The sequence below is a fragment of the Parambassis ranga genome, chromosome 15 (assembly GCF_900634625.1).
Source record: "Parambassis ranga chromosome 15, fParRan2.1, whole genome shotgun sequence".
Taxonomy (NCBI): Eukaryota; Metazoa; Chordata; class Actinopteri; family Ambassidae; genus Parambassis; species Parambassis ranga.
Window position 1 is genome coordinate 21,559,354 of NC_041035.1, and position 26,085 is coordinate 21,585,438.

The window sequence follows — 26,085 nt, forward strand, 5'->3', positions numbered from 1 at the left end:
GACTGCACAGCCATGGCACTAAATAATCATGCATTCTTGATTGTTGGTGGTTTACCCTGTTGGTAGGAGGTAACATTTGTGATTTTTACAGTTAACAACTTAATGACCATATTAACTTTACCTGCAGGCCTGTGCTCATGTACTGTAGTTTCTGGCTTGTATATGGAGTTATAGGGAGTATTTTAGCACATAACTGTGTGTATGTTAGAGAGGAAGAGAGCCATTTGCACACTGACCTTGTTGTGTGTGAGTACACACAACCACAGTTTTCATAGAGTAAAATTAAGCTTGTTGAGCAAAAATGATTCAATTTGTTCACATATTGACAAAGTTATGGCCAAAATAAACAGTAAAATTTCTCAGTGCATGAGGGTTAAGTTCTCTTCCTGGGTTTTTATTATTATTTCTGGGTTTTATGTGTATTTTGTTTTTTGTAATGGCTAGAATGATCAGTATTGTTGTTATTACTGAAGTTGTTTACATATATATTTTTATGACGTGTCTCTGACGGGCTGATTTCTGTGTGTTTTTACGCGGTGGGCGGGCCTCGCCTTCCCTCTTCCACCAATCAGCGGCCTGTATTTGCCACGTGGCGCCGGAATTCCCCTCCAGCTCTGGGGCTTTCCACTCTGACTGACAGCCTGCGGTCACCATGACAACAGAGCGGAGCCGCGTCAGGGTCTGAAGGAGAGAGAGGACACGACTTCCTGTTCCAGGAGTTCACCTTCAAAACAAAAGCCTCGACGCAGCAGCACAGACACAGGGTGCTCTTCTTATGAATATATACACGTGTTTAAACATTACGACGAGCTGCTGACGGAGTCTAAAGGTCCAAACCCCCAGTGATGACAGACAGAAATGATGTCCCTGCTGCTGAGTTCACAGTAAAACACGCGCACTGCTGTTCACGCGGGTCCCTCTGTTCACAGAGACCGTGGACTTCGTGTCCGGTGGAATTTCCTGGTTTTATTTTGAAAAGCAGGAACAGGAAGCGGGCGCGCGCTGTTTGCCGCGGTTCTGCTGTCGGGTTGAGTTCAGAGATTTTCGGGACGCGGAGGGAAAGATCGTCCGAGCTGCACGCAGGTAACTTACAACTTTATTTAAACTCTCCAGCTGCCGCGTGGCAGGCGGGACTGATCAGTGATCGATCAGTGATCAGTGATCGATCAGTGATCAGTGATCGATCACTGATCACTGATCGATCAGTGATCGATACACGCCTGAAACACGACTAACAGGAGTCTGAGCTGCGGGGTTCGTCAGAGCCACGGTGACGCGTTCAGGTTCTGTTACAGAGGACCCATCAGCAGCTGGAGTGTGTTGTGTTGTTGGACCAGGTTGTGTAACAGGAGCGTTACTGAGGCACAGTGTGTTGGTGTAGTTAACCCTTCACTTCCCTCCACAGTTCAGTAGTGTTGTTTCCACTGAGTGTGTTTCTGCAGTTTAAATCAGGGTCAATACAGGATCAATACTCAGGACCCTCCGGTCCATCATGACCGGGCTGGGTGTGTCTGAGGGGGCTTTCTGTGAACCTCGGTCCTGGTCTGACACACTGGGACTTTCTGTGAACCTCGGTCCTGGTCTGACACACTGGGACTTTCTGTGAACCTCGGTCCTGGTCTGACACACTGGGACTTTCTGCTTTCATTATGACCTGGGCTCTGTATGACTGCTGGTCCACAGATGGACTTCACCTGGGGCAGGGCGGCTGACCTGATTGGACGACAGCTTGTTCTTCTTGTGACTGTGAAGGTTCAGCAGTGATGGAGACATGTGGGACTGTCCCTCAGTCCTCTGTTTGTTATGGAGGACTGTCCTGAGGAGGAGGAGGAGGAGGAGGCTGGAATTTCCCGCTGTTCAGATGTGACTTCCTGATAAACTCTTCGTTTGTCTACAGGAAAATCGTGACGGAGGAAGAACACGTCTTCATCCTCATCTTCCTCCTGCAGGAAGCCTTCATCATCACAGCCCTCCTCATCGTCAGTGTCATGGCCGGAGCGCTCAGGTGAGATGAAGCTCGGCTTGGTCTGTAACAGGAAACAGCTGGGAGGGGCTTTTGGTGCATCGGCCGCCATTTTGAAAGGTTTTGTTGTGGCTGCAGCTGTCAGAGATAGGAAGGAGGTGAGAGGGTTCACTCCTCAGCTGCTTCACCACACCTCCACACAAACCATGTGAGCTCAGCTCCATGTGCACGCTGACTGCTCCTCGGTTAACCCTGTCTGTGACCGGTCAGTTAACCCTGTCTGTGATTGGTCAGTTAACCCTGTCTGTGACTGGTCTGTGTTGGTTGCTCTCCAGGACAGAGACAGAGTCATGTGACCGATGATGCATGTGACGTGTCACGTTCACCTGCACGGCCTTCATTAGAACACGGTGTAAACACTGTTTCCGTGGCAACGCCAGAGGACGCACCTTTCAGGTGCTGATTGCACAGAGCAGCCTTGACAGACGATCAGATCAGCTGATCAGTCTGTGTCGCCCTGACGACCGGCAGCTCAGCGCCTCCTCACATCAGCGTCGTCTCTCACCTGCCGAACTCAGTGCAGAGTTTGGATTGTTTCCCATCATGCACAGCGGGTGCTCAGCGCTCAGCTGCAGAGGCAACGAGCCAATCAGGCTTCAGGCTGGTCTGTGGGGTCTGAAGCTGTGGCGGGTCCTGAGGGTCTGGAGTCTGTGAGGAAACACGGATCCAGTAGAAGCCTGCGTGAGACACCTGCGGGGGGCGGAGCTCCTCCTCCTCAGGGTTTTCAGATGAAGAAATGTCCCATCGGGCTGTTTCACAGAAAGGCGGTGAAATCACCTCAGACTTCCCCGCGGGGTTTCTCCACGCCTGCCCGCTGTGGCTTTATGTTAATGAGCTGCAGGCCCATTGGCTGGCTGTGGGAAGGGGCCGTCCCAGCTCAGGCCTGAGTCAGATTCTGACAGGAAGTGTGATGGAGATGAAACGAGCTCAGAGCCTCAGATCAGGGTCCGGTCTCGGCTTCGACTCGCTGCAGGTCTGTTCCAGCTCCGTCTGTCTCCGTCTGTGTGTGTCCTGCTTCACTGTGAGTTCCATCAGTCTGCTGCTCGTCAGCCTTCAGCCTGTGGTGTGTGTGTTTGTTTGCTTAGTGTCGGCATGGATCGGGCGTTGTGTTGTGCAGGCTCAGGTCGTTGTGTTTCAGTGTGTGTGTTTGTTCGTGTCTTCATCCTGTTTGTGTGTTTCCAGGTCTTTCAGTTGTTCTGTGTTTCTCTCAGTGTTCGTCCTCTGCTTCATTATCAGCAGCAGGCTGCCAGCACTGCTTGTAGCTCCGCCCCCTCACTGCTGGTCTGGGATTCTGGGGGTTTTCCTCTACTCGGCCACTTCCAGGAAGTGACTGAAAACAGCCTGCGAGGGGGGGGGGTGAAACGACATAGAGACAAAGAAGGAGAGAGAGAGAGGGAGAGGGAGGGAGGGAGGGAGGGAGGGAGGAACAGAGAGAGAGAGAGAGAGAGGGAGGGAGGAACAGAGGAGAGAGAGAGAGAGAGAGAGAGAGAGAGAGGAGGGAGGGAGGGAGGGAGGGAGGGAGGGAGGGAGGGAGGAACAGAGAGAGAGAGAGAGAGAGAGAGAGAGAGAGGGAGGGAGGGAGGGAGGGAGGGAGGGAGGGAGGGAGGAACAGAGAGAGAGAGAGAGCTGCTGCCGAGTCGCTCGTCCGTCATGTGAAAGTGAAACTGCTGCAGCCCGAATTCAGTTTGTTTGTTTGTTTGTTGTGTTGTTGTTGTGTTGTTGTTGTTGTTGTTGTTGTTGTGGGACTCTCAGGCTGCACTTGTGACAGACGCGGAGAGTTAAAGTGACTGAGGTCAGATTAGTGCAGCTTCCTGATCAGACACACAGGAAGTGTGTGTCTGTGTGTGTGTGTGTGTGTCTGAACCCTCTCTGTGCTCTGCAGGATGACGGAGCCTCCGTTCATCAACACCTACGAAAATGACGTGAGTGCTTTTACTCTTTCACCGTTTCAGTAAAGATCAATAAGAAATGATTGGTTGATTGATTGGTTGATGTGAAGGTGCGTTCACTGACTCGCGTGCTGATTGGTGTTTTCCAGCTGCAGCTGAATCTGATGCCATACGACTACATCCCTCCTGTGGACATAAAGACAGAGCCCTACATCCCTGAGACGGGTGAGCAGCGTTATTGATCAGTGATCAGACAGACCGTCCAGTCTTTCAGGGTCTGATGTGCAGCCAGTCCTGAGCTGCAGCACATGCACTCACTGCTGCCCCCTGCAGTTCTCATATGTACCTGTCAGGACCTTCAGTGGCTCACGCTCAGGTCCCCTCAGCTTACAGGACTGCAGCACGTTTGTGCGTCGGTCTAACAGTCTGATGTTTTCGGCGCTGTCACCGGTGTGTAACTCTGTCTGTCTTTCAGCTCACGGTCCGTACGTCCAGATCATCGAGGAGCCCAAACAGGTGAGACACACCTCACTTCCTGTCTCTGAGACACACTAATACTGATGACTTACAATGAAACATTTCAGCTCCACCGGGCACACACACACACACACACACACACACACACACACACACACTGTAACAGTCACTTCCTTCTGTCCTGCCGGGTTTTCCCAGCAGTCACTTACTGACACGGGACTGTGCAGCAGGAGATCAGGGAGTTTCTGAAGTCATGTGAAGGCAGCACTGTGTTAAAGAGTCAGCTGGAACCGTCAGAGCCGACTGTTCATCTGAAGGTTCAACTTAAAATATTTATGCTACTGTCTGTGTGTGTGTGTGTGTCTGTGTGTGTGTCTGTGCTTTCAGAGGGGCTTTCGTTTCCGTTATGAGTGTGAGGGGCCGTCACACGGTGGGCTTCCAGGGGCCTCCAGTGAGAAGAACCGAAGGACCTACCCGACCGTGAAGGTAACATGAGACTCAGACAGACGCTCTGAGTGTTGGTCATGTGACTGAGTTTGTTTTTATTTGTTTTTATTTGTGACTGTTTTTTTTAAATGGTTTGATGAAATGTTGAAGTTTAGGTTTGTTATTCACACATGAGGCGTTCAAGTACCATTGGAAAGCTAAACACAAACGTTTAATGCTTTTTATGGGTAACAAGCGCAGCTGTATCTGGACGTCAGGCAGCAGGGGGCGCTGCAGGGCCCAGCTGGAGCAGCCCTCCCTCACTGTGCTGCCCCCCGGGTCCGATCCTGCCACTGACCCTGAATCCTTTTACAGATCAATAACTACGTGGGTCTGGCGCGGGTGGAGGTGCAGCTGGTGACGCACACCGATCCTCCTCGGGTTCACGCCCACAGCCTGGTGGGGCGCCACTGCACCGAGAACGGCACCTGCACGCTCGACATCGGCCCCAACGACCTCACCGCCTCGTCAGTATCCAATCACATGGCCGCATCACAAACGGCTGGTACGCAAACGTGTTAACTGTGATGATGTCACTTCCTGTAGATTCAGTAACCTGGGGATCCTCCATGTGACCAAGAAAGGCGTCAATGAGGTTTTGACCCGGAGGCTGAGAGAAGAGAAGAAGAGGCTGAAAGCAGCGCACTGTCACCTGACAGGTACACAGCTGACCGCCAGCCGAGCCCAGAGACACACACAGACACACACACACAGAGACACAGAGACACAGAGACACACACAGAGACACAGAGAGAGAGACACACACAGAGAGAGACACACACAGACAGACACAGAGACACACACAGACACAGACACACACACACAGAGACACACACAGACCGAGACACACAGAGACACACACAGACACACACAGAGACACACAGAGAGAGACACACAAAGAGACAGACACAGACACACACAGAGACACACACAGACACAGACAGACACACAGACAGAGACACACAGAGAGAGACACACAAAGAGACAGACACAGAGACACACAGAGAGAGACACACAAAGAGACACAGAGACACACACAGAGACACACAGAGACACACACAGAGACACAGACAGAGACACACAGAGAGAGACACACAGAGACACACACAGAGACACACACAGAGACACAGACAGACACACACAGAGACACAGACACACACAGACACAGACAGAGAGACACACAGAGACACACACAGAGACACAGAGACACACACAGACACACACAGACACACACACAGACACAGACAGACACAGAGACACACACAGAGACACAGACAGAGACACAGACAGAGACACACAGAGACACAGACAGACACACACACAGACACACACAGAGACACAGACACACACAGAGAGAGACACACAGAGACACACAGACACAGACACACACAGAGACACACAGACAGAGAGACACACAGAGACACACACACACAGAGACACACAAAGACACACACAGAGACACAGACACACACACACAGAGACACACACAGACAGAGACACACACAGACAGAGACACACACAGACACACACACAGACAGAGACACACAGACACACACACACACACACTCTGACCTGTCTGCTGTTCAGATGCGGAGGAGGCCTCCATCCTGAAGGAGGCGAAGGAGCTGGGGAAGGTGGTGGACCTGAACATCGTCAGGTTAAAGTTCACGGCGTACCTGCAGGACAGCAACGGAGGGTTCACCAGAGCGCTGAAGCCCGTGGTGTCCAACCCCATCTACGACAGCAGTGAGTCTCACACACAGTCAGCACGCAGCAGGTGTGTTTTATCAGCGAGATCGCCGTCATCATCAGCTGTTTCTCTGCAGAGTCTCCGAACGCCTCCAACCTGAAGATCTCCCGGATGGATAAGACGTGCGGCTCGGTGCTCGGAGGAGACGAGATCTTCCTGCTCTGTGACAAAGTCCAGAAAGGTGACCCCTCTCACACACAACACATGCTACCTTCTTATCTGTGAGTGCGTTGTTGAACTGAAGAGATATCCCATCATGCCTCTGTGCTCCTCAGATGACATCGAGATCCGTTTCTATGAAGAAGACGAAGACGGATGCTGGGAGGCGTTTGGAGACTTCTCACCCACCGACGTTCACAAGCAGGTAGAGTGTGTGAGTGTGTGTGTGTCTGTGTGTGTGTGTGTGTCTGTGAGTGTGTGTGTGTGTGTGTCTGTTGTGTGTCTGTGTGTGTCTGTGTGTGTCTGTGTGTGTGTGTCTGTGTGTGTGTGTCTGTGTGTGTGTCTGTGTGTGTGTGTCTGTGTGTGTCTGTGTGTGTCTGTGAGTGTGTGTGTGTGTGTGTGTGTCTGTGAGTGTGTGTGTGTGTCTGTGTGTGTGTGTCTGTGTGTGTGTCTGTGTGTGTGTGTCTGTGTGTGTGTGTCTGTGTGTGTGTGTCTGTGTGTGTGTCTGTGTGTGTCTGTGAGTGTGTGTGTGTGTGTGTCTCTGTGTGTGTGTATGTGTGTGTGTGTCTGTGAGTGTGTGTGTGTGTGTCTCTGTGTGTCTGTGTCTGTGTGTGTGTGTGTGTCTGTGTGTGTCTCTGTGTGTGTGTCTCTGTGTGTGTGTCTGTGTGTGTGTGTCTGAGTGTGTGTGTGTGTGTGTCTCTGTGTGTGTCTGTGTGTGTGAGTCTGTGTGTGAGTGTGTGTCTCTTTGTGTGTGTCTGTGTGTGTGAGTGTGAGTGTGTCTGTGTGTGTGAGTGTGTCTGTGTGTGTGTGTGTGTGTCTCTGTGTGTGTGTCTGTGTGTGTGTGTGTCTCTGTGTGTGTGTGTGTGTGTCTCTTTGTGTGTGTCTGTGTGTGTCTGTGTGTGTGAGTGTGTCTGTGTGTGTGTGTGTGTGTCTCTGTGTGTGTGTCTGTGTGTGTGTGTGTGTGTGTCTCTGTGTGTGTGTGTGTGTGTCTCTTTGTGTGTGTCTGTGTGTGTCTGTGTGTGTGTGTGTGTGTCTCTGTGTGTGTGTCTGTGTGTGTGTGTGTGTGTGTCTCTGTGTGTGTGTGTGTGTGTGTATGTCTCTTTGTGTGTGTGTGTGTGTGTCTGTGTGTGTGTGTGTGTGTCTCTTTGTGTGTGTGTGTGTGAGTGTGTCTGTATAGTAAGTATAGTAATCAGAGCTCCACCCATCGCTGACCCGTCCGACCTGTACGTCAGCGGGTTCTGCTAACAGGTGATTCAGCTGTTGCTCCACCCTCTCCTCTCTCCCTTCAGTACGCCATCGTCTTCAAAACTCCGGCCTATCACAGCACAGAGATCGAGCGGCCGGTCACCGTCTTCCTGCAGCTGAGGAGGAAGAAGGCCGGCGACAGCAGCGACCCCAAACAGTTCACCTACATCCCGCAGGTTCAAGGTCAGACATGGTCCGCAGCGCTCACAGGGAGCCGGCGCCCCTGCAGGCGGAGGGGGCGGAGCTTCACTCACACTGTCTTCTTTGCATCACCTGTGCCGCTGCAGATAAAGAGGAGGTGCTGAGGAAGAAGCAGAAGCCGCTGCCTCACTACGAGCACTGGAGAGGAGGAGGAGCAGGAGGCAGAGGAGGAGGAGCTGGGGGATTTGGAGGAGGAGCAGCAGGAGGAGCAGGAGCTGGAGGAGCTGCAGGTACAGACACTTTTTCTGGTCAGAACCGTCTTTTAAAAACCGGATCAGCAGCTGTTTGTCCTGCGGCAGGATTCCAGTTCCAGCAGCAGATGAACGGAGCAGCAGGAGCAGGTTTCTACACCGGAGGGTTCACAGGCTTCAGCGCTGGAGGAGGAGCTCAGATGTCCGGCGCCACCCCTCAGACCGCCGGTACCCAGCCTCAGACGGGCGCGCTGCTGCAGCGGCAGCTGTGTCAGATTGGTGAGACGCCGTGTGAACGCCGCTCTGCTGATGATGTCATCCTGCCGCCGCTGCTGATTGGTCAGATTAACACCTGATTGTGTTTCCAGCTGCGGCCCTCAACAGCCGTGCCTCTCAGAGCGCCCGGCAGACCGCCGCCGCCCTCCTGCAGTACTGCAGCACCGGGGACGCCCGGGTCCTCCTGGCCATCCAGAGACACCTCTGCGGCATCCAGGACGCCAACGGAGACACGTGAGTGGCAGCGCGTGTCGTCGTTACTCACCGTTACGTTCTGTGGTCACATGATGTGTATCTGTCTCCGCCAGGCCTCTACACCTCGCTATCATCCACCAGCAGACCACCGTCATCCAACAGCTGATCCACACCCTGCTCAGCAGCCAGCAGCAGAGCATCCTCAACACGGCCAACCAGCTCCAGCAGGTAGACGTGTTAGCTCGTTAGCATAGCAGCTTAGCTTTCCTAGGAAACAGACGCCTTTAGCTTCTGTAGCTAGCTAGCAGTTCCAACCCTGTAGCAACCTGCAGCTAACTATCAGCTGACCCTGCTGACCTGTAGATCAAACAGCGTTTCCCAGCAGGCATCATGTCCATCACCCACTAACTGACTCCTCCCCTTCCTGTGTTGCTGCAGACTCCGCTCCACCTGGCGGTGATCACACGGCAGGTGAAGGTGGTGGAGGTGCTGCTGTGTGCGGGCGCTGACCCCAGCCTGGTGGACAAAGATGGCCGCAGCCCCCTCCATTTGGCAGCGTTAGCCGGAGACAACAACACGCTGCGCGTCTTGCTGGCTCACCTGGAGGAGCGCCACGCCCACCTGGTCAACACGCCCGACTACCACGGTGAGGGCGCCGTCAGCTGACATCACAGCGCCCCCAAGAGACCGAGTCAGAAACTAAAATACTCTGTGTCTCCGTCAGGTCTTCACCCTCTCCACCTCGCTGTGAGGAGAGACGGCGAGCGCTGCCTCCAACTGCTGGTGGAGGGCGGAGCCAAAATAAACGCACCTGAGCAGAAGAGCGGGAACACAGCGCTCCACCTGGCTGTCAGAGAAAACCTGTTCAAGGTGGCGTGCACGCTGATCACAGAGGTAACACACACACAGACGCACAAACAGCACGGCTCACTGGCACACTTCATAACATCACTGTGTGTGTGTGTGTGTGCAGCTGAAGGCCGACGTCAACACCTGCACGTTTGGAGGAAACACACCGCTCCACCTGGCGGCCAGTCTGGGCTCACCCACCCTCTGCTCCATGCTCATCGCTGCAGGTCAGACACACAAAGACACACAGACACACAAAGACATACACACACAGACACACACAGACACAGACAGACACACACAGACACACAGAGACACAGACACACACAGACACAGACAGACACAGACACACACAGCACAGACACACAGAGACACAGACACAGACAGACACAGACACACACAGCACAGACACACACACACACACAGACACACACAGACACACACTCTGAGCAGGGCTGATTAAACCCGTGGACGGTTTCAGGCGCTGATAAGAACATGGAGAACGACGAGCCGCTGTTCTTCAGCTCCTCATCGGACGAAGAGGCCGACCAGGATGAACCAATCAGAGAGGAAGTCAAACAGAAGGAGATCAGCTCACAGCCAATCAACACTCGGAAGAGACCAGCAGCAGGACACACCCCCCTGGACCTCGCTAAGTGCCAAAAAGTAACAGCTGGACCTTCAAAATAAAAGCCCAGTCACAAAATGATTGTTTACTGACAGCTCTGCATGTCTCCTCGTCTCCTTGTCTCGTGTCTCCTTCTCTTTGTCTTCTCATCTGCTCCTCTTCGTCTCTTTGTCTCCTCCTCTTTGTCTCCTCCTCTTTGTCTCCTCGTCTCCTCCTCTTTGTCTCCTCCTCTTTGTCTCCTCCTCTTTGTCTCCTCGTCTCCTCCTCTTTGTCTCCTCATCTCCTCCTCTTTGTCTCCTTGTCTCCTCCTCTTTGTCTCCTCCTCTGCTCCTCTTTGTCTCCTTGTCTCCTCGTCTTCGTCTCCTCAGGTGAGGAACCTGTTAAACTCCAGGCAGAGTCCCAGCAGTAAGAAGATCAAAGCGAGCAGCAGTGAAGGTTTGTCTTGTCCTGCTGTCAGTCCACACTCTGTCCATGTCCTCAGCTGGGGGTCAGAGGTCAGCGCTCACCTTCCTGCCTTTGTGCTGCAGAGTCCTCAGGGCTGGACGAGGACACCGTGTCTCGCCTGGTGGAGGTGCTGAGTGTGGGAGACGTTCCGTGGAGGAGGCTGGCGGAGAAGCTGGGCATGATGACTCTGACTCACCTGTACCAGGACACGCCCACTCCCTGCCGCCACCTGCTGGAACACTACAAGGTAACAGGAAGTCAGCGCCCCCGACGGTGCTCGTCCAATCAGGTGCAGCCAGGAAGCATTTGTTCGTTCGTAGCCTGGACCAGTTAGCATTAGCAACAAATAGCTTTGGATCTGAAACAGGCAGGCAAAAACATGGCTCCACCTGGTGGTGCAACCGGGTACTGCACACACCCCCACAACATGGAGCCAGAATCATAGCATGGTAGTGTTGTATATAACTGTGTGTGTGTGTGTGTGTGTGTGCAGCTGGGTGGAGGTCCAGTCGAAGGTCTGGTGGAAGCTCTTCAGTCTCTTGGACTGACAGAAGGAGTCCGGCTGCTGAGACACAGTGAGCTGCGAGACGACAAACACAACACAGGTAACGCACAGACACACTCACACAGACTCGCACAGGTAACACACACACTCACACAGACTCACAGAGGTAACACAGACAGACACACTCGCACAGACTTGCACAGGTAACACACACACTCACACAGGTAACACACACACTCACACAGACTCGCACAGGTAACACACACACTCGCACAGACTCGCACAGGTAACACACACACTAACACAGGTAACACACACACTCGCACAGACTCGCACAGGTAACACACACACTCACACAGGTAACACACACACTCGCACAGACTCGCACAGGTAACACACACACTCACACAGGTAACACACACACTCGCACACACTCGCACAGGTAACACACACAGACTCACACTGACCTTGATCATTGTTGTTCCTAGATGCCACGGTCGACAGCGGCTTCGGCAGTCAGCCGATGGAGGAGGAGGAGGAGCCACCTGTGGCCAATCAGTGAGGAGCAGGAAGTGGTCGTTCTGGACTGGGACCTGCAGACGGAGCCGTCAGGCTTCAGTGTGCAGGTGAATGCAGCATTTCAAAGATAAATGGACATGTGACGGGAGGAGGAGGACGGAGGGGACGGAGGAGGACGGAGGGGACGGAGGGGACGGACTCCTTTCAGCCGGTTTTGTTGTTTAATTTATATTTTCCTCCTCTGTCGCATCATTCATGTGTTTATGTTCGGATGGATTCACAGTAAATGTGTTCTTCATGAAAACTGGAATTTCTGATATTTCTGTGTCTGTTTATGCAGAGGGAAGCAGTGTGTGTGTCTGTGTGTGTGAGTATGTGTGTCTGTGTGTGTGAGTGTAAATAAAAAGCTGAAATCTCCTCGGGTGTTTTAATAAAGGTGTCAGACTCTTTCACTTCATGTTAATCAGCTGCTTTCAGCCTTTTTTCGGTGTAAAGCTCCTTAAAGTCTCCAGCCTGTGTGTCAGTATCTTTGTCCTCCGCCGTGTGGCGCTGCGGAGCCTCCTGGTCCGGAGCACACCTGGGCAGGCCGGGCTGTGATTGCTGCGGCCTCACGGCGGGGCGGACGCGTGCTGCTGCTCCCTCAGTCTCGGTGTCAGTCTGGGGTTCTGGGGTTCTGGCCCGGTTGGACCGCGTGTGTCCGCTAACACCTGCCTGTCTCCGTGTCAGTGGTCCATCTGTGGCCGCATGGTACCGCCTCTGGTCCCGGTAAGTGAATGCTAAGTGCTACAACCTTCGTCAGGCTCAGCTGGACTCACTCGCAGGGTGGAGGTGAGACTTGGGGAGCTGTGGAGGGTGGAGGTGTTGTATGAGGTGGGGTCTGAGGTCCGGGTCTGATGTTTGGACTGTGTTCTCTGGGTGAAGGTCCGCTGCAGTGACAGCTGTCAAGAGAGAACAGAAACTACTGGAGCAGAGCTCGAACAGCACCGGTCCGAACTTTCCCTGCTCACACTGAAGCAGCTGGTTCTGTTCCAGATCAGCTGGTTCTGTTCCAGATCAGCTGGTTCTGTTCCAGATCAGCTGGTTCTGTTCCAGATCAGCTGGTTCTTACATGTTTCATACCTTGTTTGTAAGTGTGGGTCCAAATGTAGCAGAACCACAGAGTGATGAGGGACAGACTGTAGTTCTGCTCCTGATGTGTTAGAAGAAGTTAGAAGTTCAAGAACACAAAATCCAGACCCAACAACTTCGACACGTCAATAATCCGAGAGTTGAGCCCTGAACATATGTAACAAGTCTTTGTTTTAAGTTCTATTGAATTCTTCTTGTGTTATAAATATAACATACTATAAACTGGCAAAGGTATTTCCTGCTTATAAAACAACCTGCAGACGTCTCTTTATTGTCCCAGTTTGACAAAAGCCTAGAAAAATGATTTGCTGTAAGACCAGATATGAGTGAAGAACAGCAGTATGGCTTCAGAAGCAATAGATCGACGTCTTTAGCAGTGATGGAAACACATCCACGGCAGTAGATAATCATCAATATGCTGTTGGTTTATATGGATTTGAGCAGAGCTTTGAATCGATGGATCACTCATGACGGCTGCAGACTGTGAACACTGTGGAATAAGAGCAGCGGCCTGAATAACATGTCAGTGGAAATGAAGGGTGCAGCAGCTCAGAGCCGGATCCTGTGGAGGAGCTCCAGGATCAGCACCGGGCCAAAGCTGTTCATACTCTGGTTAAAGATGTTTGTGCGGTGTCCAACAGCCTAAAGTTTGTCTGACGCTGATGGATTTTGTTCAGGATGTGATTTGAAAGGATTTCTACTTAAAGTTCAAAAGAATGAAGCTGCTTAAAACGTTGGAACAAAGATCTTCACATGAAAAGAAACTACATGTCTGGTTTTTGGTGCAGGTCAAGCAAAAGAAGTGAAGCTGTTTTTAAGTGGATCCGAAACAAAGTTCATGAGAATAAGTTCTAGGAGCTCCAACAGACCACACACACAGAACATATCAACAGGGATCTAAAGCTACGGGCCTGATCTGTAGAAGAACCAATGAAACAAATGTCTGTTTGAACTCATCACTCGTTACCATACAGGTCAGACTGGTGAATAATTACTGATCCAATGTTGAAGCAGTAAGTATGATGAAGCCTCATGCTGTGAACATTGTATATTTAAACACCTTGGAAACCATCTTGGGCCATAAAACCTTCCTCCTTCCTACAAGAGTTCTTTAAATTCATTCTAATTCAAGAGCTGTGTTTTTGACAGATGAACTCATGTTAGGGTGATGTGTCTGTTTTAGGCATAAAACTGTGGAATGAGCTTGATGATTAAAAAAAACAAACAGCACTGGTGTGCGATTGAATTCAGTAAAATCTTTGTTTGGCTGACATTGTGAGTGAATCTGAGATCAGCTACGTTTACTTCAGTCTCCATACGGTGCTATAATGCTCTCATGATGCTGGTTGGAGCTCAGCAGGCTCAGCTTCTTGTGGTTGTCTGTCCATCAGAATACCTCTGCTCCAGCTGTTCAGGTTGTCCACAGTGTTCTAACTAAACCTGTTACCTCTGCTTCTTCCTGTCTCTGGCTCAGTGGCTGAGGTTTCTGTGTGGGTTGTTTAGAGGGCTGGACGTGACATTCAGGTTGTAACCCTGTAGATATCCTCTCCGCCTCAGCCCTTTCTCTGCTGCTCCTGAAGTTCTGATGAAGGGGCTGGTGGATCCATTGTCCACCATAGATGTTCATCCGGCTCGAAGGACCATGAAAAAACTGTGGTGGTGCTGGGTCATAACTGCTAGGTGGTGTGAACAGTCAAACATGGAGGATCCATGAGTCCGTTCCAAAGATTTATTTTAGCAGCGATGTGATGGTTGTGGTTTTATAACACTATGGATGATTACAGAAAGCTACACAAAACACACAACAGAATACAAGTGAGTTAGAGGAGTGAGTTAGATGAGTGAGATAGTAGAGTTAGAGGAGTGAGCTAGTGGATTGAGTTAGATGAGTGAGTTAGGGGAGTGAGTTAGTGGACTGAGTTTGTGGAGTTATAGGAGTGAGTTAGAAGAGTGAGCCAGCAGAGAGTTAGAGGAGTCAGCTAGTGGAGTGAGGTACAGTGATTTAGGGGAGTGAGTTAGAAGAGTGAGCTAGTAGAGAGTTAGAGGAGTGAGTTACTGGAGTGAGCTAGTAGAGTGAGTTAGAGGAGTGAGTTAGGGGGAATGAGGTAGTAGAGAGTTGGAGGAGTGAGTTAGTATTTGAGTTCCTGTCTGTTGTTCCAGAACTGAGCGTACAGTGGAGCTGTGGAATATTAAATATGGTCATTTCAACATTATTCCTGCTCTGAGTGTTTTTATGACACGTATTGAAACGAAGCCGTTAGTTTTGAAAGTGTTTTTATTTTTGCCTCTAAGCCTCCGGAATGATACAAACATGTTGTTTGTGTTTCACTATGTGACACTTTGTACAGCTAACCATCGGTGCGCCGGCGGCTAACATTCAGCTGAGCACACAAGAAAGTTCACAGAAACAAAGAATAAATAATCTGGAGGACGAACAAACACCAGCGGCCACTCTAAAACAAACCAAGTGCTCTAAGGCGCAGCGAGCGCCAGCTAGGCGTCCAGCCCAACTACAGTATGGCTTCTGAAAGTCAGCTTTTATTTACAGGGGCGCGGGCGGCCATCATGGAGTCTTCCTGCACCATCGCCCTGAAACACGTACTCATCCAGCCAGAAGCAGCGACGCTGAACACATCAGTGAAATGACCTCCTCCTGGTCATGGAGGACGAACTTCCTGTCAGCGTTAAGAGGATGGATGTCCAAACAGAGCGCTCACTCTGATCTTCAGTCTGAGGACCAAACTGCAGCCAGAGTCTTTGCCTGGTGATGTCATACCGCGGTCAGCTCTGCCCTCAGAGTGACAGCGTGCTCCTCCAGCAGTACATCAGCTTCTCCTCGTTTCCACGTTTCCATGACGACAGGAAAACGCACAAAAGCTGATAGTCGGACAGCGTCTCTCTGCTGCCACCTGCAGTCTGCCTGCTGTCACGAAGCTCCTGCATGTTGTCCATGCATTTAGTGTCACTGTTCAGCACTAAAACCACAAGAAACAAGCAGGAATGTGGCGACCCCGTGTGGCAGCAGGAGGAAACTGCAGATCAAAAACTGTTAGTAAATTCGAGCTCCTCACACACACACACACACACACACACACACACACACACACAGCCCATTTCATCAGCGGAGGTCAGTTCATCAGGAGGCGACTGGACGGATTCACATCTACAGAGGCTCAATAATGACTAAACTGAGTGGGGACCAGCTTCACTGCTGCTGGCCTTCAGGATGAGTTCTACTTTAATGTTTGATTTCTACAAAATATCTCTGCAGCTTTAAAAACATGTGGAGCTTTCACAAATGAATCTTTCATCACCCACGTTTCTTTTTTTCAATCAAAATAATAATGTTTAACTCTCATGGATTCTTTTATCAACAGGGTGCTGGACGGATACACGCCGGTTCTGGAAGAGTTTTCCAAATAAATAAATCGTCATGGCGACGCCAGCTGAGCTTCTGGTTGTCTCTGCAGTTTTTGGTCACTAATGAGCCTCCGTACAGAAAACAGCATAAACGATGATCAGCCTCCATCCAGCATGTTCAGGTCGACACACACACACAGACACACACACAGACACACACACACAGACACACACACACACACACACAGACACACACAGACACACACACAGACACACACAGACACACACACAGACACACACACAGACACACACACACACAGACACACACACACACACAGACACACACACAGACACACACACACACACACACACACACACACACACACACACAGACACACACAGACAGACACACACAGTGTGGAGGAGGAGGAGGTATTGTCTTCCTGTTTTGCCTCTGTCTGTTTGTTTGTTTAGCAGTAGGTGCTGTCCTGTTGCCTGGTCACCATGGTAACAGTCTCTCGCAATCTGTCCGTCACATGTGGTCGGCATGGTAACCTGCTCCCAGAGTGGCGTTGCAGGCTGAAACAAAAATGAAAGTCTGAGGTCGCCGAGCGCCGCAGCGGCAGCAGCATGTAAAGCTTTTATTCTGAAGGTGTGTCGGTGCTGAGCGGCGATTGGAGCAGAATGAACCTGTTCAGTGTTTCCTGTTGGTCTGTTTGGGCGCCTCCTCTCCCAGAGAACCTTAACGCCTCAGCTCAGCCAGTCAGGAGGTGACCGAGGTTTAACTGAAAAGGGTTGGAGGAGGATGTCAGCCTGCTACCCATGATGCTCCACGTCCATCTCCAGCTCCACGCCTTATGGCGCCTCCTCCTGTTTGCTGCTCTGGCTCTGCAGCTCAGGCCGCTGGCTCCCGCCCCCATTTTTCCTCCTGCCCCCCTCCCTGAGGCTGCCGCCGGGCTTCGTCTCGGAGGTCGAGGACGATGTCACCTTTAGGCTCTTTGAAGTCTTGGTGCCACGTGTCTTCTCCTTGTTGGCGGCATCCTGAGGCAGCGTGGGGCTAGAGTGCGCCCTCTGCAGGCCGCCGTCATCAAACAGGCGTGACTCAAAGGCAGACAGATCCTCGTCCCCCCGGGACAGCTTGGCCCGCAGCAGCATGGCGTACGTACCGTAACGAGTTTTCTGTGGGAGAGACGAGCTTCAGTCTTTTAGCAGGAGACACAAACACAACTGTGTGTGTGTCTGTGTGTGTCCATGTGTGTCTCTGTCTGTCCGTGTGTGTGTGTCTGTGTGTGTGTCTTTGTCCGTGTGTGTGTGTGTCTCTGTCTGTGTGTGTCCATGTGTGTGTGTCTTGTGTGTGTGTCCATGTGTGTGTCTCTGTGTGTGTCCATGTGTGTGTGTCCATGTGTGCGTGCCTGTGTGTGTCTCTGTGTGTCCATGTGCGTGTGTCTCTGTGTGTGTCCATGTGTGCGTGCCTGTGTGTGTCTCTGTGTGTCCATGTGTGTGTGTCTCTGTGTGTGTCCATGTGTGTGTCTGTGTCACCTCACCTCAAACTCCAGGTACTCCTGTCGGAGTTTGTGCTCCTCCAGCTCGCGTCCTTTCACCTTCCGGTCGGGTGTGGACGCCGTGAGGTCGGCCAGCTCAGAGGAAACGGCCCTGAAGCGATTCTCGTGTGATTTGAACTGCTCCTCCTGTCGGGACACGATACCAGTGATCAGGGCGGAGCAAAGGATTATGGGAGTCCCGCGGTAAATAATCAGTGGGTGTGGTCAGTCTGTACCTGGGACAGTTTGGTGTTGGACCCCGGCAGCAGAGGCCGACTGAACCTTTTCTGGGAGCCGATCGCCGCCGGAAAGGGTGGAGCCGAAAACATGGCCGCCACCACGTTGATCCGCGTGATCCACGACTGCATCTGCTCTGCGTTCCTGCAGGGAGACGAGGAGACACTGAGGACTGTTTTCTGTCAGAGGGGACAGAGGACGGTGTGTGAGGGTCTTACGGAGCCTGGAACAGGAAGACCCTCCAGTCGGCCGTCCTCAGGTAGAAGACGTTGGGTCTCTTGCTGTAGTCGGCCGCTCTCATGGCCAGAGAGTGATGGATGGACACGGCGTTCTTCACGTCCTCCTCCGTCAGCTCGCGCTCCGTCCGGTACTCATCCTGTGGATCAGACCAGTGTCAGCTCCAACAACACAAACACACCACACAGACCCACACCTCTGGGTCTGTTGTGGTGTTGTGGTGGTTGTGTTGTGTGTCTGTGTGGTGTTGTGGTGTGGGTCTGTGTGGTGTTGTGGTGGTGTTGTTGGTCTGTGTGGTGTGGTGGTGTTGTTGGTCTGTTGTGTGTCTGTGTGGTGTTGTGGTGGTGTTGTGGGTCTGTTGTGGGTCTGTGTGGTGTTGGTGTGGGTCTGTTGTGGGTCTGTGTGGTGTTGGTGTGGGTCTGTGTGGTGTTGTGGTGGTGTGGGTCTGTTGTGGGTGTGTGTGGTGTTGTGGTGGTTGTGTTGTGGGTCTGTGTGGTGTTGTGGTGGTGTTGTTGGTCTGTTGTGGGTCTGTGTGGTGGTGTTGATGTGGGTCTGTTGTGGGTGTGTGTGGTGTTGTGGTGGTTGTGTTGTGGGTCTGTTGTGGTGTTGGTGTGGGTCTGTGTGGTGTTGTGGTGGTGTTGTTGGTCTGTTGTGGGTCTGTGTGGTGGTGTTGATGTGGGTCTGTTGTGGGTGTGTGTGGTGGTTGTGTTGTGGGTCTGTTGTGGTGTTGGTGTGGGTCTGTTGTGGGTCTGTGTGGTGGTGGTGTGGGTCTGTTGTGGGTCTGTGTGGTGGTGGTGTTGTGGGTCTGTGTGGTGTTGTAGTGGTGTGGGTCTGTGTGGGTCTGCTGTAGTCTAGGACACACACTCGGTTATAAGTGAGGGGGCTGCTGGGAAACGTAGTCCAGACCTTTACCTTCTGCAGGTACAGCACCAGACCCTTCAGCATGGCGTAGAAAGACTTCCACCCCCGTTTGCCCCGCGGCGCTGGAAGACACAAAGCATCATGGGACATGTTACTGCTCTGTGACCGAGCGGCGCCCCCTGCTGAGGCCGGCCTGTTTTTGGATCAGAGGTCGTACTTCTCTTCCCGTCGGGATCGGCGTGTACTTTGCGGACCAGGAAGCCGCTCTTGTAAAGCTCGCCATCGGCCTGATGGGCCACTCCCACCAGAGGGTTCCCGCCGCTGCCGAGCCTTTTCATGGTGTGGGAGGCGGAGTCTGTCCGGACGTCCGCCAGCTCTGACATGGACTTCCTCAACTCCTCCTCATCACTGCGAGACAAGAGGTCAGTAAAAAGATCTTCAGTCAGGAGGCGTGTGTGTGTGTCTGTGTGTGTGTGTGTGTGTCTGTGTGTGTGTCTGTGTGTGTTATTGTGATGATCTGCTGGCAGTAGCTTAGCATCCACAGAGAAGTAAATGGGCTGAACACGAGGGAGGACAGCTGTGAGATGCACACACACCCCCTGAACACATACAGTATAAGTGTGTGTGTGTGATTGTGTGTTTGTGTGTGTGTCCACAGTCAGGCATGAGTGTTGGGATGCTGACCTGTAATTACAGTGAGGAAAGAAGCAGGGAATGGTTACCACAGCAACAGAGGATTAAATAAGGGAGTCAGGGCAGCGGGGACAGACACACACACACACACACAGATAAATGTGCAGATGGAAGTTAAACACACACACACAGACACACACACTTCAGATGTTTGTACATGCTGTGTGTTAAGAGCAGCAGGAGGAGGAGGAACTTACATGGTCCACTGCAGCTTCTCGTTCTTGATGGAGCTGTAGAGAGTCTGCAGACACACACACACACACACACACACACACACACACACACACACACACAGGTAAGTTTACAAACAGCAACAGTGTCATTGTTCATCACGGTTTGACGCTCCGGCATCACATGACCTGTCTCCTCAGACGGGACGAGCCCTCGGACTTTAAATCTGTCCTGCCTGTTATGTAAAGCTGCTCTGAATGCAGCCTGCAGCGCCCCCTGCTGTCTGTGTGCAGCGCCCTGCAGTGACCCCTGTGTGTCATCAGTAAACCTGTGAAACGTGTGTGTTAACCCTGCGTGGGCGTCTCCGCTCCTCTACCTTCTTCTTGCGGCTCTGCGGGTGCTGCTGTCCGTCCTGCGTTTTCCCCAGCAGGTCGGGGAACGCCAGCGGTTTGAGGGAGCGGGAGCGCGGGGCTCTGGGATACCTGAAGGGGTCGTTGTCCCTGGAGTCCCGCCCACTGCGCACGGAGCAGAGTGACCGCGAGCGCATGCGGCCCGTCGAGTGGATGCTATTAACGCCGATCATGGTGGCGAGAGTCTGAAGGTATGAGACGATCCAGAAAACAGCAGCAGGGTTGGTCCAAAGCTCTTGGAACTCGGGTCCACCTCCTCCTCAGAACTCGGGTCCACCTCCTCCTCAGAACTCGGGTCCACCTCCTCCTCAGAACTCGAGTCCACCTCCTCCTCAGAACTCGAGTCCGGGTCCACCTCAGAACACGGGTCCACCTCCTCCCAGAACTCGGGTCCACCTCAGAACACGGGTCCACCTCCTCCCAGAACTCGGGTCCACCTCCTCCCAGAACTCGGGTCCACCTCCTCCCAGAACTCGGGTCCACCTCCTCCTCAGAACTGTGGCTGCTTAACGACCACAAACATCAGACGGGTCCAGATAAATATTTCCCAGCAGCCTTCAGGGCAGCATCCCAGCCTGTGATCCTGTGTTCCCACAGCGTTAAAGAAGCAGACCCTCTGTGGACGGACGGCGTCCTCTGCATTCACCGTCCACAACCCAACAACAACACAAAACAACACAACGCTGCCAACGGTCAGAATAATCTGCTGCCAGAGCGACCGTCACAGCTCCTGTTACACTCACTGAAACTCATCAAGCTGATGATCCAACAAAAATTAATTCATTTAAATATCACTCAAACATCTGATCAACAAATTCCACCAACATGTTTCATTGTCTCTGTATCGCTGCCGAAACTTTAACGTTAATTCTTCTGATTTTTAATTTTCCATCTCTCAGAACGTCCTCCGGTTCACGTCCCATTAAGCAGCAGTGTGTGTGTGTGTGTGTGTCTGTGTGTGTGTCTGTGTGTGTGTGTGTGTGTGTGTGTGTCTGTGTGTGTGTGTGTGTGTGTGTGTCGTGTGTGTGTCTGTTCTGTGTGTGTCTGTGTGTCTGTGTGTCTGTGTGTGTGTGTCTGTGTGTGGTGTGTGTGTGGTGTGTGTGTGTGTGTGTGTGTCTGTGTGTGTGTCTGTGTGTGTGTGTGTGTGTGTGTGTCTGTGTGTGTCTGTGTGTGTGTGTGTGTCTGTGTGTGTGTGTCAGTCAGTCTAATCCATCAACAATCCAGAGGCAGTGATGCGTATCCAGCTCACAGCTCGAAAACATCCAGACCAAACTCTGATTTTCTCCTCGTCCTGATTTTCTAGTTGAAGCGGTGGAGGTGGAGGAGGTGGAGATGACGGTGGTGGAGGAGAATCCCTGGACTGCAAATAAAGCTGTGTGATGGAGGAGACGCGGCGGCAGCAGCAGCAGCTCTCACGGCCGGAAAATAAAATAAAAGAAGCGCAGGGAGGCTGGGCGAGCGAGCACACCCACACAGGCAGACAGAGAGAGAGAGCACCCCAAAACTGACGTCAGCTTCCTCCAGCTCCTGATGGAGGGAGGGTGGAGGAGAAAGAGATGATGGGGAGGGAAAGAGGAGTTTCTCCTGTTGCACTGAGAGGAGACTGAACGCCTCCTTCCTCCTCCTCCTCAGGTGTTGGTTTGTCAGTCCTGCTCTCCTCCTCCTCCTCGTGCTCCTGCAGGAGAATCCCCGTCAGGTCAGGTGAGTTCCCTCCTCTTCCTCCTCTTCTTCCTCCTCCTCTGAACTGTTGAGAACCGCTCGCTCTCCCCTCCTCCTCCTCCTCCTCCTCCTCTCTTTCTTCCCTCGCTCTCACAATGCGCATTTTCTCTCAGCTGCAGCAGCCAATCAGAGGGCAGGATGGGGACTTGAGCCCGCCCCCTGCTCTCCTTGGAGCTGTCAGTCACAGAGGACTCACAGGGCTGAATGTGAATGCAGCCGAGAGCCGATCAGCAGAAAGCTGAACACACACTCGGCTGCTTCATGGTCCCACACGCTGCTGTGTCATCTGTGCTGATCTGTGTTCAACATGTATTGTTGATCAATCTGAGCTGATTGGTTCATTCATCAATACTAATCAGAAGGAAAGGAGGGATCAATCAGCAGAGCTGAGAGAGACAGAGCTGTGTGTCTGTGTGTGTGTCTCTGTGTGTGTGTGTCTGTGTGTGTGTCTCTGTGTGTGTGTGTCTGTGTGTGTGTGTGTATATCTGTGTGTGTATCTGTGTGTGTCTGTCTATGTGCGTGTGTGTCTGTGTGCGTGTGTCTGTCTGTCTGTCTGTCTCTGTGTGTCTGTCTCTGTGTGTGTCTGTGTGTGTGTGTCTGTGTGTGTATCTGTGTGCGTGTGTCTGTCTGTCTCTGTGTCTCTGTCTGTGTGTCTGTGTGTGTCTGTCTCTGTGTGTGTCTGTGTGTGTGTGTGTGTCTGTCTCTGTGTGTGTCTGTGTGTGTGTGTCTGTCTGTGTGTCTGTGTGTGTGTGTGTGTGTCTGTCTGTGTGTGTCTGTCTGTCTGTGTGTGTGTCTGTGGGTGTGTTTGTGTCTGTGTGTGTGTGTATATCTGTGTGTGTGTCTGTGTGTGTGTGTGTGTCTGTGTGTGTGTGTGTCTGTCTGTGTGTGTGTGTCTGTCAGTGTGTGTATATATCTGTGTGTGTCTGTCTGTGTGCGTGTGTCTGTCTGTCTCTGTGTCTCTGTCTGTGTGTGTGTGTGTCTGTCTGTGTGTGCGTCTGTGTGTGTGTATATCTGTGTGTGTGTCTGTGTCTGTCTGTCTGTGTGTGTATATCTGTGTGTGTGTCTGTCTGTGTGTGTGTGTGTCTGTGTGTGTGATGGGCTCGTCCTCCAAGCTGCAGCTTCCATCTACACCCCGGCTTTAAACGACCACATTAACAGTCTCAGTCTCAGGATCTCTGAGCAGCTTCAGCAGTTCTTGAAATTCAAAGAAGACATTTATAGAAAAACTCACAAACACTCAGAGTCTCAGAGTGGAGCTTCCTGTGATGGATGGAAGCTGCTGTCTGGTAGAAAGATGGTGTCTGAGGCCTCCACCTCTGTTAAGGGAAGGTCCTTCCAGCTTCACATAGATGCTTCCTGACTCCTCTTTAGACCATCTGTCCTCTCTGTCTAGGATGTGGACATTGTTGTCCTCAAAGGAGTGTCCTCTGTCTCTGAGGTGGAGGTGGACAGCTGAGTCTGGTCCTGAGGAGGTGGCTCTCCTGTGCTGAGCCATTCTTCTGTGGAGTGGTTGTTTAGTTTCTCCAATGTACAGATCAGAGCATTCCTCACTGCACTGGACTGCATATATCACATTGCTGTGTTTCTCCCTGGGAGTCTGGTCCTTCAGGTGAACCAGTCTCTGTCTCAGTGTTGTCATAGGTTTGAAATGGACCGGGATGTCATGGTTGTTGAAGATCCTGTGGAGTCTCTCTGATACTCCTGACACATATGGAATGGAGATGTTCTTTCTCCGCCGGTTGTTGTCCTTCTTCTTCTTGTTTTTGTGGCTTTGATGAGTCCAGGTAGCCACAGGTCTGCAGGGCCTTCCTGATGTGGTGTTGCTCCTTCTTCTTCCCCTCTGAGCTGGCTGGTACAGTTTGTGCTCTGTGCTGCAGGGTCCTGATGACTCCCAGTTTGTGTTCCAGTGGGTGGTGTGAATCAAACAACAGGTCCTGGTCCAGGTCCTTCTCTCCACTTCCTCCATGAGGAGGTTGGTCACAACTGGAGACACAGGTGGTCCCATCGCACAGCCGTGCTTCTGTTCATAAAAGTTCCCATTGTACAGGAAGTAGTGTTGTTGAGAGTTCGCTGCCTCCCTGTCCTCTGTGGTGAGGTTGGAAGGTGCTGCCGGCGCTGGAGGGCGTGGCTGTGATTTGGTGTGTTGTAATGTGGACTTTCTCCACCAGCTTGGTGACTTCACCAGGTAGAAGGGCGGTGCGGTGTGTGGGTGTCGATCTGTCGATCCTGTCTTCGGCCCTGTGGCCCGCGCCTTGGAGGTCCTATCATCATCGCCGGGTGTTCCTCCAAAGTGATCATCAATATATTGATGAAGGCTCTCCATCATCCAGGTCACTTTCATTCAGTCATTCCTCTCTGTATGAGGAGGAACCAGGACCAGCACTTTAAAGTGATGAAGGTCGAGCTCCTCCCTGCTGACAGGGTCAGTGAGGGACATGGTGGAGTCTAGATGTTCATGATCACTGAACAAACATTCCAACCAATCATAAGGTTTATTGATCTCTGAGAGAACACTGACCAGATTTCACAGGAACCCGAGTGAACAATGATCTCACAATAATTCATGTTTTTCTGTATTTTCTGCATTGACTGTTCCTCAGTCAGAGCTGCTGCCCACACACTCACTGCTGCACCAAGCTGCTGCCGCCCAACACACACACACACACACACACACACACACACACACACACACACACACACACACACACACACTTACAGAGAGGCGTGTTGATGATGGAGGTAAAGAGGTGATGCAGATTTATTGCTCAGAGGCAGAGAGGGAAACAAGAGTGGGAGAGCCAGGGATGTGTACCACACACACACACAATACACCCATACACACACACACACACACACACACACACTTAAACATCAGCAACAGCAGAAAGCCTCATAGAGGAGTCACATTATACAAAAACCAACATGCCTGTAACAAACACTCCTTTCAAATGTGTCAGTGTGTATGATGTGTGTTACAGTGTGTGTGTGGTGTGTGTTACAGTGTGTGTTACACTGTGTGTGGTGTGTGTTACAGTGTGTGTTACAGTGTGTGTGGTGTGTGTTACAGTGTGTGTGTGGTGTGTGTTACAGTGTGTGTGGTGTGTGTTACAGTGTGTGTGTGGTGTGTGTTACAGTGTGTGTGGTGTGTGTTACAGTGTGTGTGTGGTGTGTGTTACAGTGTGTGTTACAGTGTGTGTGGTGTGTGTTACAGTGTGTGTGTGGTGTGTGTTACAGTGTGTGTTACAGTGTGTGTGGTGTGTGTTACAGTGTGTGTGTGGTGTGTGTTACAGTGTGTGTCAGACGTCGTACCTTCAGCAGGTCTTTGGGGAAGTCTTTTCCATCGTTGAGTCCTTCCAGGTTGGATATGAACTGACTGTAGGACATCCTCTTCCCCACATTCTAAAACACACACACACACACACACACACACACACACACACACACACACAGTTCAGACTGAGGAGGATCGGGTGTGTTAGTGTGCTCTCAGCAGTGTGTTTAATGGGGCTGAATATCTACCATAGTGTCACTTTCTCTCTCTCACAGACACACACACAGGAAACGTGCAGGCCTGTTGTGTGATTAGTTTGCCTGTTGCCATGGTAACAGTCATCACTTCCTTAATGGAGTTGATTATCAGAGAACAGTGCAGGAGTCTCTGCTCACACACTTCATTGAAGTGTTCGGATCTCTGACATGTTACATGTCAGCTCTGAGGTCCTGTTGTGACCGAGTGCTGCTCGGTAACCGCAGCTTGTTTTAGTTCTCATTTGGTAAGAGGAAAAGATTTTTGTTGTTTTTAAAAAATATATTTTTAAAATAAGTTATTGATCATTGGGACATGCAAAGTGGAAATGATGATGAATTCTTTTTAAAGAGATGTTTACTGTA

At 51.6% G+C, this 26,085-nt stretch overlaps 2 protein-coding genes and 1 long non-coding RNA gene across 5 annotated transcripts in view; 1 reads left to right on the plus strand and 2 right to left on the minus strand.

Moving 5' to 3' along the window:
• Positions 1–946: 946 nt before the first annotated feature.
• LOC114446899 (nuclear factor NF-kappa-B p100 subunit-like) lies at positions 947–12,254 on the plus strand. 3 transcript variants are annotated; one of them, XM_028422787.1, is made up of 24 exons: positions 947–1,083; positions 1,898–2,005; positions 3,906–3,945; positions 4,062–4,137; positions 4,388–4,428; positions 4,777–4,875; positions 5,191–5,342; positions 5,422–5,534; positions 6,463–6,621; positions 6,702–6,806; positions 6,901–6,989; positions 8,074–8,212; positions 8,317–8,460; positions 8,530–8,700; positions 8,790–8,931; positions 9,006–9,120; positions 9,331–9,538; positions 9,617–9,786; positions 9,866–9,968; positions 10,223–10,407; positions 10,738–10,804; positions 10,897–11,060; positions 11,307–11,418; positions 11,807–12,254. In XM_028422787.1, the coding sequence occupies exons 2-24, from the start codon at positions 1,989–1,991 to the stop codon at positions 11,878–11,880; spliced, it is 2,685 nt and encodes an 894-aa protein (XP_028278588.1). In that variant the 5' UTR covers positions 947–1,083; positions 1,898–1,988; the 3' UTR covers positions 11,881–12,254. The 3 variants fall into 3 exon arrangements, with proteins under 3 accessions (XP_028278588.1, XP_028278589.1, XP_028278590.1); XM_028422788.1 differs by lacking the exon at positions 1,898–2,005 and having other exon boundaries at positions 975–1,083; XM_028422789.1 differs by lacking the exons at positions 947–1,083; positions 1,898–2,005 and adding an exon at positions 2,735–2,996.
• Positions 12,255–15,222: 2,968 nt separating this feature from the next.
• Positions 15,223–16,631, minus strand: LOC114446953 (uncharacterized). The gene is made up of 2 exons (XR_003671802.1): positions 16,247–16,631; positions 15,223–16,198 (listed from the first exon to the last, which is right to left on the minus strand). It is a non-coding gene; the product is annotated as an uncharacterized LOC114446953 (long non-coding RNA).
• Positions 16,632–16,675: 44 nt separating this feature from the next.
• The window catches only part of LOC114447599 (PH and SEC7 domain-containing protein 1-like), a 31,228-nt gene continuing 21,818 nt past the window's right edge, over positions 16,676–26,085 (minus strand). The window contains exons 12-19 of the mRNA XM_028423992.1: positions 25,504–25,593; positions 20,092–20,135; positions 19,419–19,609; positions 19,253–19,323; positions 18,322–18,479; positions 18,103–18,247; positions 17,870–18,013; positions 16,676–17,504 (exon numbers count right to left, since the gene is read on the minus strand). Coding sequence (XP_028279793.1) covers positions 17,181–17,504; positions 17,870–18,013; positions 18,103–18,247; positions 18,322–18,479; positions 19,253–19,323; positions 19,419–19,609; positions 20,092–20,135; positions 25,504–25,593 — 1,167 coding nt within the window. The 3' untranslated portion in view covers positions 16,676–17,180. The remainder of the gene's footprint in view (positions 17,505–17,869; positions 18,014–18,102; positions 18,248–18,321; positions 18,480–19,252; positions 19,324–19,418; positions 19,610–20,091; positions 20,136–25,503; positions 25,594–26,085) is intronic.

Bases quoted from the DNA above. Each gene is read 5' to 3' on its own strand.
- LOC114446899 (XM_028422787.1), top strand. The intron at 4,876-5,190 runs GTAACATGAGAC...ATCCTTTTACAG, and splicing joins GGACCTACCCGACCGTGAAG to ATCAATAACTACGTGGGTCT. The intron at 6,807-6,900 runs GTGACCCCTCTC...TGTGCTCCTCAG, and splicing joins CTGTGACAAAGTCCAGAAAG to ATGACATCGAGATCCGTTTC.